At 36.7% G+C, this 13,745-nt stretch overlaps 1 protein-coding gene across 49 annotated transcripts in view; it reads left to right on the forward strand.

Annotated features, from left to right (window-relative positions):
* Window positions 1–13,745, forward strand: part of CCDC7 (coiled-coil domain containing 7) — a 425,173-nt gene that overhangs the window by 360,715 nt on the left and 50,713 nt on the right. For 37 of the 49 annotated variants that reach the window (XM_054522140.1, XM_054522141.1, XM_054522147.1 and 34 more), the window contains 2 exons: window positions 3,457–3,543; window positions 13,542–13,625. In XM_054522140.1, coding sequence (XP_054378115.1) covers window positions 3,457–3,543; window positions 13,542–13,625 — 171 coding nt within the window. Of the gene's footprint in view, window positions 1–2,816; window positions 2,966–3,456; window positions 3,544–13,541; window positions 13,626–13,745 lie in introns of those variants that run through there. The other 12 variants (XM_054522143.1, XM_054522146.1, XM_054522155.1 and 9 more) reach the window with 3 other exon arrangements.

Raw genomic sequence — 13,745 nt, forward strand, 5'->3', positions numbered from 1 at the left:
ATATCCAGAATTTACAATGAACTCAAACAAATTTACAAGAAAAAAACAACCCCATCAAAAAGTGGGCGAAGGATATGAACAGACACTTCTCAAAAGAAGACATTTATGCAGCCAACAGACACATGAAAAAATGCTCATCATCACTGGCCATCAGAGAAATGCAAATCAAAACCACAATGAGATACCATCTCACACCAGTTAGAATGGCAATCATTAAAAAGTCAGGAAACAACAGGTGCTGGAGAGGATGTGGAGAAATAGGAACACTTTTACACTGTTGGTGGGACTGTAAACTAGTTCAACCATTGTGGAAGTCAGCGTGGAGATTCCTCAGGGTTCTAGAACTAGAAATACCATTTGACCCAGCCATCCCATTACTGGGTGTATACCCAAAGGATTATAAAACATGCTGCTATAAAGACACATGCACATGTATGTTTATTGCAGCACTATTCACAAGAGCAAAGACTTGAAATGTCCAACAATGATAGACTGGATTAAGAAAATGTGGCACATATACACCATGGAATACTACGCAGCCATAAAAAAAGGATGAGCTCATGTCCTTTGTAGGGACATGGATGAAGCTGGAAACCATCATTCTCAGCAAACTATCGCAAGGACAAAAAGCCAAACACCACATGTTCTCACTCATAGGTGGGAATTGAACAATGAGAACACTTGGACACAGGAAGGGGAACATCACACACTGGGGCCTGTTATGGGGTGGGGGTATGGAGAGGGATAGCATTAGGAGATACACCTAATGTTAAATGATGAGTTAATGGGTGCAGCACACCAACATGGCACATGTATACATATGTAACAAACCTGCACGTTGTGCACATGTACCCTGAAACTTAAAGTATAATAAAAAAAAGAAAAACAAACAAAAAAATAAATAAAAGTGCTGAAAGAAAAAAAAAATCTACCAACCAGTAATTTTATTGCTAGCAAAACTACTTTTCAGAAAAGATGAAATATGAAATTACTAAATAAAAATTGAGAGATTTCATTTCTAGCAGAACTGTTTTCCAAGAAATTCTAAAGAAATTTCTTTAGGCTAAAGTTGACCTCTGACAGTAATTTGAATCCCCCTAAAAAAGGTATGAGTTAAATGTTATAATTGCAAAGAGAGTATGTACAAATATATATTCCACCTCTTTTCTTTTCTTAATTTATCTAAAAGACAACTGTATAAAAAATTTATATAATTGTATCATTTGGCATATAACATATATCAACATGTGATATATTCACAATAGCATCACAAAGGTGATTGGAGGGAGAAGTGATGTAACACTGTAAGAAAATAACACCAGATGATAAATACAGAGCAAAAAGAGAAAGAACCAAAAAATGTAAATAAGTGTGTTCATGTAACAAATACTATAAACATGTACTTGATCTTCTTTCTTTTCTCAGTTTATTTAAAAGGCATAAAGTTATACAAAGAAATAATTATAACAATAATTATTACATTGTCCTTAATATTTACAGGTATGAGATGTATAACAATAGCACAAAAACTGGGGAAAGAGAATAAAGCTATATATAGAGGAGTAATGTTTCTGTATCTCAGTAGAATGTAATTAGTGTAAATGTGAAAAAGATTATAAAGTTGACTGAGGTAATAATTACACATTTCTGTAATAAGCATTGAATTGGACACTTTAAATGGAAAAATAGTATGGTTTAAAAATATACACATTTTTAAAAGCTCAGGAACTCTAAGCAGGATAAGATTTTGTAAAATTTAAAGCAAGAGGATAATAACGTAAGGGAGGAAAATTGTGACTTTTACTAGTTGATAAATCTTTCCAGCACATAACTTTGTATTCCTAGTGTTTAACTCTAAAATGCTCTACTCATTGACTCCCTGCTTATCTAAAAATCCTCTGATTTCTTAGTTCAAATGAATCAGCCTTTCTTACTTATATCGGTAGGAGAAAGACAAAAGAGCTGGAATACATCTGTTAATGTTCCTCAGTTTTCTGTTGCATATAACTATTACTTTTACAAAATGTTGTTATTGAATTATTGAAAACTTGTTTTGTCCAATATGATGCTTTTTTTTTTTTTTTGAGATGGTGTCCCGCTCTATTGCCCAGGCTGGAGTACAATGATGCAATCTTGGCTCACCACAACCTCCACCTCCCAGGTTCAAGCAATTATCCTGCCTCAGCCTCCTAAGTAGCTGGGACTAAGGCGCATGCCACCACGCCCTGCTAATTTTTGTATTTTACCACACCCTGCTAATTTTTGTATTTTTAGTAGAGACAAGGTTTCACTATGTTGGCCAGGCTGGTCTCGAACTTGTGACCTCGAGATCTGCCCACCTCGGCCTCCAAAAGTGCTAGGATTACAGGCATGAGCCACTGCACCTGGCCAATATAATGCATTTTTACAATGATGTGTAATCTGGTTTCTGCCTCTATTTGAATTATATTGGTGGTATATTTGGGCTGCCATGATAATAGTGCAAATTTTAACATTAATAATGGGCTCAGCCAATTTCCCAAAGCAAGACTTCCACTCTATCGTTCAGGATCATTACAGGTGTCCAACTACCATTACATGCTCTGCTAGAACCAACTTTGACACAAAAAACTTTTAATAAACCAGGTTTACCAGTTCTAATTATCCGTTTTTCAATATGAAATTCTTTTTAGTAGATTTTTTAGTTTTTCCATCATTATACCTAGATACTAGTTTCTAAATCCAACAAAATGTATAAATCACATAAAACTCAAATGAAAAGGAATACAATCCTAATGCTGGTGCCACTACAAATATTCCTGTTTTCTTCTTCGCAGCTACAAAGTCTACCTGCTAAAAGAACCAGAGAGAAGAGACTTTTTCACATTACATGCATTATTTGTTATTCTTTTTTATCACTGATGCCTATTTGAATTATAGTTACACCACCTAAAGTAGACTATTAAAATATTTCTGGATGAGTCAAGGAACTTCTGTTTTATTATATTTTGTGAGTTGTGATGACCATTGTGTGCAGATAGGTCAACTATGAAAAAAAATTTATGTTCCACCTCACCAGATATACCCCTACAACATGAATATGTTCTTAATATATACTTGAAAGTTATGTTATTACCACAAACTATCTAGTGTGATTTAAATTTGCATATGAGATTGCATTATATGGAAAAAATAGTTAAGAAATAAGGTAGCATAAGTCTGTGCTTCAATTTTGTTATTACTTGCTATATGGTCTCGGTCAAATCACTAAATATAACTAAGCCTCAATATAATGAGGCTTATATGATTGTTAATTGCCCTTTCAATTTGAATTCCTATGTTGCTGCAATCTGGACACTTTATTATAATTCTTCTACTCCAATGAAGAATATTAATTATGATAGTATTAGACACATGCACACACACACGTTAATATTTACATTAGAAAAGTGTTTTGAAATCTGTTTACTTTTATAGAGACTGATGAACGATTGCATAGAGCAACTGAGAGAGGTACAATAAATGATGCAATTAAGACACAGTTAAAGAGAAAGAGTTACCCTGGTAAGAATAAGAATTTTTTAAATCTACTTATGGTTTCCTATCTTCTCTGGAGTTTAAGTATGTATCACTAATGACAACAGTACCTATATGTAATTATCACATGAGAAAAAGTCTTCGTGAATTTCCTCCTATAATTAGTTCAACTCTAGTATTTATTCTCAATAGAAAATTAGCTTTAGGGCTCATTTATTTAAAAAGTTATCCATAAAAGTCTAATGCTATAGTGACCTTAGAATATGCTTGCAGATGTATTTCAAATGCTGTTCAATTTGCTATTTATGGCTAATTAGGAAAGTTGCTTTGTATTTGCAAAAGCAGAATTGCTAGCTTATGAACATGATAACAAGATGAATATAACTGATAATTATTTCATTGTTACCCATTCCCTCTTATATCGTTATGTTATCAGGCAAATTGACAGTGTTTCAGCTGCTTTAGTTTTGTTATATGGTTCAAAAATTATACTACTGCATTTTTAGTGGTGAAACACTGACACACTTCTCCTTAATTTTTGGTGTTATACCCATAGAGGCAGAGAGCTTAACAGAGACATAAGGGAAAGAGACAGACAAAGAGAGCCGTGTTAAAACAACTCTCATCCAAAAGTGATTGTGTGTTATGATGGTTAATACTGTCAGTTTGATTGGATTGAAGGATTCAAAGTATTGATCCTGGTGTGTCTGTGAGAGTGTTGCCAAAGGAGATTAACATTTGAGTCAGTGGGCTGGGAAAGGCAGACACATCCTTAATCTGGGTGGGCACCATCTAATCAGCTGCCAGCATGGCTAGAATATAAAGCAGGCAGAAAAACGTGAAAAGGCTAGACTGGCCTAGCCTCCCATCCTACATCTTTCTCCTGTGCTGGATGCTTCCTGCCCTTGTGTGAGTTAATACTTAATAAACTCCCATCTATATCATCTATATCTATCTGTATATCTATATCTATATCTTCTATTACTTCTTTCCCTCTAGAAAACCCTAACTGATATAGATTTTGGTACCAGGAGTGGCTCTAGAGGAACAGAATATTAAGGATGAAGTTCTTTCGTTGGTTTTGGGGTTTCTGGAGTTGGCTGCTTAATATGATTAAACACAAAAATGTTAAGGACTCTACTTCTAATAGTGTGGAGAACACTGATAAAGAGCCGAAATTCTGGAAAAACAGACACAAGTTCTTATCATGCAAGTGGCTGACCTGCAATGAAAGGTGCATGCACAGCCTCGCCAGGTGTCTACTGTTAAAGTGAGGGCATTGATTGAAAAAGAATGGGACCCTGCAACTTGGAATGCGGACGTGTGGGAGGACCTGATGAAGCTGGGGACACTGAATTTGTAAACTCTGATGAATCTTTTTTACCAGAAGAAACAGCTTCCCCATCCCCAGTAGTGACAACATCCCTTCCCCAACCCATGCTGCCACAAGCCTTTGCATCTTTGTCTGAGGAGATAAACTCTGTGCTGCCTGAGGCAACAGTGATGGCCTCCCCTGAGGCAGTTGCCAGGCAAGATAATGTTTATTCTCCTCAGCAACCACCTCCAACATCCCTGTTTGCTTCTAGACCCATAACTAGACTAAAGTCCCAGCAGTCCCCTAGAAGTGAGGTTCAAAGTGTAACCCACATGGAAGTGCGCTATGCTAAAAAAAAAAATGAGTTTTCTAATTTATATGAGCAGAAATGTGAAGAACTTGGAGTCCAATATGCGAGGGCAGGAAGCATCCAGCACGGGAAAAAGATGCCCTCCTTTTGAGAGACAGCTCTTGTCCTGTTACTGGGCTTTGGCAGAAACTGAACATTTGACTATGTGACCTGAACTGCCTATCATGAACTGGATGCTTTCTGACCCATCTAGCCATAGAGTGGGGCGTGCACAGCAGCATTCCATCATCAAATGGAAGTGGTATGTACATGATCAGGCTTGAGCAGGTCCTGAAGGCACCAGCAAGTTACATGAGGAAGTGGCTCAAATGCCCGTGGTCCCCACTCCTGCCACCCTTGCCTTCTCTCCCCAAGCCTGCAACAATGGCCTCATGGGGAGTTCCCTATGATCAGTGGACAGAGGAAGAGAAGAATAAGGCCTGGTTCCCAGATGGTTCTGCATGTTATGCAGGCACCACTCGGAAGTGGACAGCTGCAGCACTACAGCCCATTTCTAGGACATCCCTGAGACACAGCGGTGAAGGGAAATCTTCTCAGTGGACAGAACTTTGCGTGGTGCTTCTGGTTGTGCACTCTGCATGGAAGGAGAAATGGCCAGATGTGTGATTATATATTTGATTCGTGGGTTGGAGCCAATAGTTTGTCTGGATGGTCAGGGACTTGAAAGAAGCATGATGAAAAAATTGGTGACAAAGACGTTTGGGGAAGAGGTATGTGGGTGGACCTCTCTGAATGGTCAAAAACGGTGAAGATGTTTGTATCCCATGTGAGTGCTCGCCAGTGGGTGACTTCAGCAGAGGAGGATTTTAATAATCAAGTGGATAGGATGACCCATTCTGTGGACACCACTCAGCCTCTTTCCCCAGTCACGCCTGTCATTGCCCAATGGGCCCATGAACAAAGTGGCCATGGTGGCAGGGATGGAGGTTATACATGGGCTCAGCAATGTGGACTTCCACTCACCAAGGCTGATCTGGCTACGGCCACTGCTGAGTGCCCAATTTGCCAGCAGCAGAGACTAACACTGAGCCCTCTATATGGCACCATTCCTCGGTACCTGGTGGCAGATGGCAGGTTGATTATATGGGACCTTTTCCATCATGGGAAGAGCAGAGGTTTGTCCTCATTGGAATAGACACTTACTCCAGATATGGGTTTTCCTGTCTTGCATGCAATGCTTCTGCCAAGACTACCATCCGTGGACTCACAGAATGCCTTATACACCATCATGGCATTGCCTCTGACCAAGGCACTCACTTTATGGCTAAAGAAGTGCGGCAGTAGCATGTTCTCACTCATAGATGGGAGTTGAACAGTGAGAACACATGGACACAGGGTGGGGAACATCACACACCGGGGCCTGTCGGGGGGTAGGGGGCTGGGGGAGGTATAGCGTTGGGAGAAATAACTAAGGTAAATGATGAGTTAATGGGTGCAGCAAACCAACATGGCACATGTAAACCTATGTAACAAACCTGCACGTTGTGCACATGTACCTTGGAACTTAAAGTATAATAAAAATAAATAAGTAAAAACCATGTTTTAAAATGGCCCTGCAAAGCCATATTTTTTGTGGGAGAAATTTCTATCTATAGAGAATCTCCATTAATGCAGCCACAAAATCCCTTTCCAGGCATTTCCCAGATATAGGATAGATTAACTAAGTGCCTGCCATCTTTTAAGTCTTGAAAAGAGACATTTATCATGTATTCTCTCTAAAGGCTGCTACCTGTGAGGCTTCATCTGCGTAATAAAGACCTTGGCATCCACAATCCCCCTTATCTTGACTAAAGCATTTCTTTCCACTGACTTCAAGTCTTTAGACAAAGCTTAACTCTTTCAACCAATTGCCAAAATCAGAAAATCTTTGAATCTACCTCCAACCTGGAAGCCCATGCCCCTTTAAGATGCCCTGCCTTTTTTTATCTGAACCAAAGTACACCTTCCATGTATTGATTTATGTCTTTGCTTATAACTCCTGTCTCCCTCAAATGTGTAAAACCAAACTGTAATTCAATTACATTGTGCATACTTTCTCAAGAACTCTTGAGACTGTTCCCTGGGCCATGGTCATTCATATTGGCTCAGAATAAACTTGTTTAAATTGTTAAAAAAAAAAAAAAAAAGAAGAAGAAGAAGAAGTGCGGCAGTGGACTCATGCTCTTGGAATTCACTGGTCTTACCATGTTCCCCATCATCCTGAAGTAGCTGGAATGGCCTTTTGAAGTCACAATTACAATGCCAACTAGGTGACAATACTTTGCAGGGCTGGGACAAAATTCTCCAGAAGGCCATGTATTCTCTGGATCAGCATCCAATATATGTTACTCTTTCTCCCATAGCCAGGATTCACAGGTCCAGGAATCATGGGGTGGAAGTGGGAAGTGGCACCACTCACCATCACCCCTAGTGATCCACTAGCAAAACTTTTGCTTCTTGTTCCTGTGATATTACTTTCTGCTCACCTAGAGGTCTTAGTTCCAGAGGGAGGAATGCTGCCACCAGGAGACACAATAATTCAATTAAACTGGAAGTTATGAGTGCCACATGGACACTTTGGGCTCCTCCTACCTTTAAATCAACAGGCTGAGAAGGGGGCTACAGTGTTGGCCTGGGTGATTGACCCAGACTATCAAGATGAATTCAGTCTCCTACTCCACAGTGGAGATCAGGAAGAGTATGCATGGAATACAGGAGATTCATTAGGGCATCTCTCAGTATTACCATGCCCTGTGATTAAGGTCAATGGGAAACTACAACAGCCCAATCCAGGCAGGACTACAAATAGCACAGACCCTTCAGGAATGAAGGTTTGGGTCACTGCACCGGGAAAAAATTTCATAGCCTGCTGAGGTGCTTGCTGAAGGCAAAGGGAATACAGAATGCGTAAGTAGAAGAAGGCAGTCACCAATGCCAGCTACAACAACGTGACCAGCTGCAGAAATGAGGACTGTAATTGTCATGAGTAGTTCCTCCTTCTTTTGTTAAAAACACATTTGCGCATGTATACACTTGTACTAAGAACATATCTTCATTTTATTTCCTTTTTCCTTTATCATGTGACGTAAGATTTAAGTATTGTTAACTTTAGGTAACAGTATTTGGGTTGGGGATTTGTGCATTTCTGGTTATATGAAGGATAGTTGTATTATGTTAGGCATAATTATGCCTTTATTTGAAGATTATGTATGATCTCAGGAGATGTGTATGGGTTCAAATTGACAAGGGGTGGACTTATGATGGTTAATACTGAGTGTTAACTTGATTGGATTGAAGGATGCAAAGTATTGATTATGGGTGTGTCTGTGAGGGTGTTGCCAAAGGGGATTAACATTTGAGTCAGTGGACTGGAAAGGCAGACCCACCCTTAATCTGGGTGGGCACCATCTAATCAGCTGCCAGTGTGGCTAGAATATAAAACAGGCAGAAAAACGTGAAAAGACTAGACTGGCCTAGTCTCCCAGCCTACATCTTTATCCTGTGCTGGATGCTTCCTGCCCTCAAACATTGGACTTCAGGTTCTTCAGTTTTGGGACTTGACTGGCTCTCCTTGCTCCTCAGCTTGCAGGAGCTGACCTATTGTGGGACCTTGTGATAATGTGAGTTAATACTTAATAAATATATAATCCTATTAGTTCTTATATATATAAGGATATATATATATAATATATATATATATATATATATATATATCCTATTAGTTCTTTCCCTCTAGAGAACCCTAATACATGTGTATATACATCTGTGCCCACAGAGGAATAATATTAGAAGCTTCATGTTGCAGGAGAAGACTTCAGTAAAATAGAAAATAGTCCACCCAAATAGCTAAATAAAGAAATGTGTACACAACAAGATTCCAAAAGGTAAAGAAGAAATCTGTATGTCGGTTTGCTATCTAAAAAGCCCAATTTTAGCAAAATATGATAGACATGCAAAAAAGAAAAAAAAACAGGAAGATGTGTCCCATACATAGGAAAAAAGTAACAGAAACTTTTTATGAGGATGCCAAATGTTTGGTATAGCAGGAAGCGACTACAAAATAATTCTTATAAATATTTAAAAGAATTCATAAAATCTATGCTTAAGCATGAAAGGAAGATATGATGAGAATGTCTCACCAAATAGAGAATATTAACAAAAAGATTAAAAGTATTTTGATTTATGATTGAACATATTTATGGGATACAATGTGATGTTTTAGTGCATGTAAAAAGGAAATTCTAGCGTTGATAGTAAAATAACTGAAGAAAAATTCACTAGAGGGGCTCAAGAGTAGTTTTAACAGAAGAAATAATCTGTAAATTTAAAGTAATAGGATTACTAGGAGAGAAAAAATAAAATAATTTAAATAAATTATGGCTGAAATTTTGAAAAATGTTTGATGTAAAATACTAGTCCACCAATCTAAGTTCAATTAAATCCAATTATATAAACACAATAAAATTCACAACCAGATCCAACATAGTAAAAACGTTGAGAGACAAAGTGAAAACCTTGAAGTAGCAAGAGAACAGCTACAGTCATGTGTTGCCTAATGATGGAAATGTGTCCTGACAAATGCATCGTTGGGTGACTTCATCATCATGCAAACATCATAGAGTATACTTACACAAACCTAGGTGGTATAGCTTTCTACATACCTAGACTATATTATATAGCCTATTGCTCCTAGGCTACAAACTTGTACAGCATGTTACTGGACTGAATTCTGCAGGCAATGGTAACACAAGAGTAAGCAATTCTGTATCTAAACATAGAAAAGATACAGTAAAAATACCAGATAAAAGATAAAAAGTGGTACACCTGTATAGAACACTTACCATGAGTAGAGCTTGCAAGACTGAATGTTTCTCTGGGCGCATCAGTGAGTGAGCAGTGAGTGAATGCAAAGGTCTAGGACATTATTGTACACTACAGTAGACTTTATAAAACACTGTATGTACACTTAGGCTACATGAAATTTATTTTTAAAAATCTTTCCTTAAAAATAACCTTAGCTTACTGTAACTTTTTAACTTTATAAACTTTTTATTTTTTTAATTTTTGGACTCTTATAATAACATTTAACTTAAAATACACATTGCACAGTTGTACAAAAATATTTTCTTTTTCTATATCCTTATTCAATAAGCTGCTTTCTATTTAATTTTTTTATTACCTTTAAAACATTTTTGTTAAAAACTGAGACACAAACACACACATTAGCCTAGACCTACACAGAATCAGGATCATCAATATCATCACTGTCTTCCACCTCCACGTCTTGCCCCAGTGGAAAGTCTTCAGGGAAAGTAACACACATGAAGCTTTCATCTCCTATGATAACGATGCCTTCTTCTGGAATACGTCCTGAGGGACCTGTCTGAGGCTGTTCTACAGTTAATGTTTTTTGTAAGTAGAAGTATGCATACTCAAATAAAAATAAAAATGTATAGTAAATATATAAAACAGTAACATAGCTTTTTATTATTATCATCAAATGTTATGTACTGTACATAATTCTGTGTGCTATACTTTTATATATCTGGCAGCAGAGTAGGTTTGTTTACACCAGCATCATCACAGGTATGTGAATAATTCATTACATTAAGATATTACGATGGTTACAACATCACTACATGATAGAAATTTCCAGCTTCATTACAATCTTATGGAATCACCATGTTATATGTGGTCCAAACATCATGTTTGTATGGTTACATGAGTGTAACCATACAAAAGCTAATTCTAGTAAGATTAATAGGTGACATAGCATCAGAAACTATGGAGGCCAAGGCCAGGTGCAGTGGCTCATGCTTGTAATCCCAGTGCTTTGGGAGGCCAAGGGGGGTGGATCACTTGAGGTCAGCAGTTCGAGACCAGTCTGGCCAACCTGGTGAAGCCCTGTCTCTACTAAAATACAAAAATTAGCTGGGCATGGTGGTGCGGGCCTGTAATCCCAGCTACTCATGAGACTGAGGCAGGAGAATTGCTTGAACCCGGGGGTGGAGTTTGCAGTGAGCCAAGACGAGAGACTCCATCTTGGGGGAAAAAAACCCAAAAACTATGGAGGCCAGAAGACAGTAGGATGGCATTTTCAAAGGGCTGCAAGAAAAAAATATCAACCAATAATTTTATGTTTGGCAAAATTATTTTTAAAAGTGAAACTCAAATAAAAAGAATCTGAAATAAAAATTTACAGGATTAGTTGGTATCAGGCCATGTTATTAAAAAAATACTTAAGAAAGTTCCTCAGGCTGAGAACAAGTTTCCTCACATCATAATTTTTTCAACAAAAGCATTAGTGAAATAATTCTATTACATAATATTATATAAATGCATATTTTGTTCTTTTCTTCTCTTAATTGATTTAAAATGTAATAGTGTGGGTACCATATATAGATATATAAATTTGATATGTAACTGTATTTTGGGGCCTATCACATAATAGACATGTAATAGGCATGCAATATATTTGACAATAGCAGCACAAAGGAAATGGCTGGGAGCAATAGTATGCTGGAGTAAGAAAATGACAATAGATGGTAACTCAAATCCACAGGAAATAATAAAAAGAACCAGAAACTATGAACAAGAATGTTCATATAACAAACATTATAAATATGTACTTGTTCTTCTTTCTTTTCTCAGTTCTTTAAAAGGCATAAAGTTATATAGAGAAATAATTATAACAATGGTTTTAATATTTATAGGTATAACAATTGTACAAATGTCAGGAAGAGGGAATAGAAAATATAGCAGTAATCCTTATATAGTTTACTGGAAATTAATTAGAATAAATCTGAAGTAGATTCTAAAAATGACTGTGATGATGGTTTAACAACTGTGAATATATTAAAAATATTTGAATTAGATGCTTTACAAGGGCAAATTGTATGATATATTACCCTTTTTTTTAAAAAAAGAAAGCTCAATAAAATCCATGTGTAACAGTTTCAAAAAGAGATGTAAAGTACTGGGAGGATGTTATGAAGAAGGAAAATTGTGACTCTTACTAAATTATATTTCTCTAGCACATAATTTTGTATTCTTAGTGCTTAAACCTATCTGTCCTCGAATACTCATTACTGATCTAAGAAACTTTTGCTTATCTAACTCAAATGAATCAGTACTCCTTGCTTATACCAGTTAGGGAAATAACTAAAGAGGTTAAAATATGTCTGCTAATGTTCCCCAGGTTTTTGTTGTTGTTGTTGTTGCTATAGGTCATCATTTTCACAAAATATTTTAATTAAATTAATAACTTATTCTGTCAATCTGATGCATCTTTTCATTTTGGAGATAATGAATTGTTCCTATTTCTATACAGATTGTAATGGTGGTACATATGGGATGTAAAGGTCATTTGCAGCTTTAAAATTTATTCATGGACTCAACCATTTCTCCAGAGCAAAACTTCTACTCTATGATGTCTGGGTCATTGCAGTTTTCACACTACAGTCACATGCTCTGCTAAGACCCAATTTCACCCACAAAACTTGAGGCCCAGTAGATGACCAAGCTTCATAAATCCAGATTATTTGATTTTTAATATTAATTCCCTTTATTAATTTTGATTTTATTTTTCTGTCATTGACCCTAGTAGTTGTTTCAAAATCAAGCAAAAAGTTCAAATCATGTCAAAACTCAAAGGGAAAGGGATCCAATCTCAATGCTGATAGGAATGCAAAATTACCCATTTCTTCCTCCCCGTCTACAAAGTCTACATTCTAAATGGACCTGAGCGGGCACGTTCTACCAGTCCACAATAATCACTGCTGTCACATAATTTATAGTTACATAACATAAAAAGGGGCTAAAATATTCTTAGAAGAATCAGAGAATTTCTCCCTGATGGTTAACTTTCTGTGACTATAAAGACCATAGTTCACAAGTTGACTTGTGAATAAAATTATATTCCACCTCACCAGGTATATCCATACCTGGTGTATGGATATGCTTGTATGAAGTATGAATATGCTTAAAAATCATATTCTTATCATAAACTCTCTAGGATAATTTCAGTTTGGAGAAGAGGCACCATTGTATGGAAGAAAGCGCTGGTTAAGGAATAACAAACATCTATTTCTGTATAAGTTTTATAGTTAACTATATATCTGATTTTGTTCAAATCACTAAACTTCTCTAGGCTTATATAATTGCTAAGAATGCTTCCAGTTCTAAGGCTTTGTAATTCTGCAGTCCAGGGCTTTTTTTTTACTAATTCATCTTCTTTAATGACTGATGCTAATTAAGTCATTACTATTCATACATACAGATATACTATCACATACACACAGCACAGACATATGTTACAATTTACCTTTCAAGGTGTTTTGAAAATCTGTTTTATTTTTATAGAGACTGTCTTAAAACACTTGAAAGGTGTTAATGGAAAAGATATAATAGAGCATCTAATCAACATACAGTCAAAGAGTCATGCAGGTAAGAACAAGAATTTTTCAAGTCTCCTGTTAATGGCTTATTTAGCTCTGAAGTTAAATATGGATCTTTGATGACAACTGTAGCTGTAAGTTATCATTACATGAGAAAATATCTTCATGA

Source organism: Pongo abelii, chromosome 8 (assembly GCF_028885655.2).
Source record: "Pongo abelii isolate AG06213 chromosome 8, NHGRI_mPonAbe1-v2.0_pri, whole genome shotgun sequence".
Lineage (NCBI taxonomy): Eukaryota > Metazoa > Chordata > Mammalia > Primates > Hominidae > Pongo > Pongo abelii.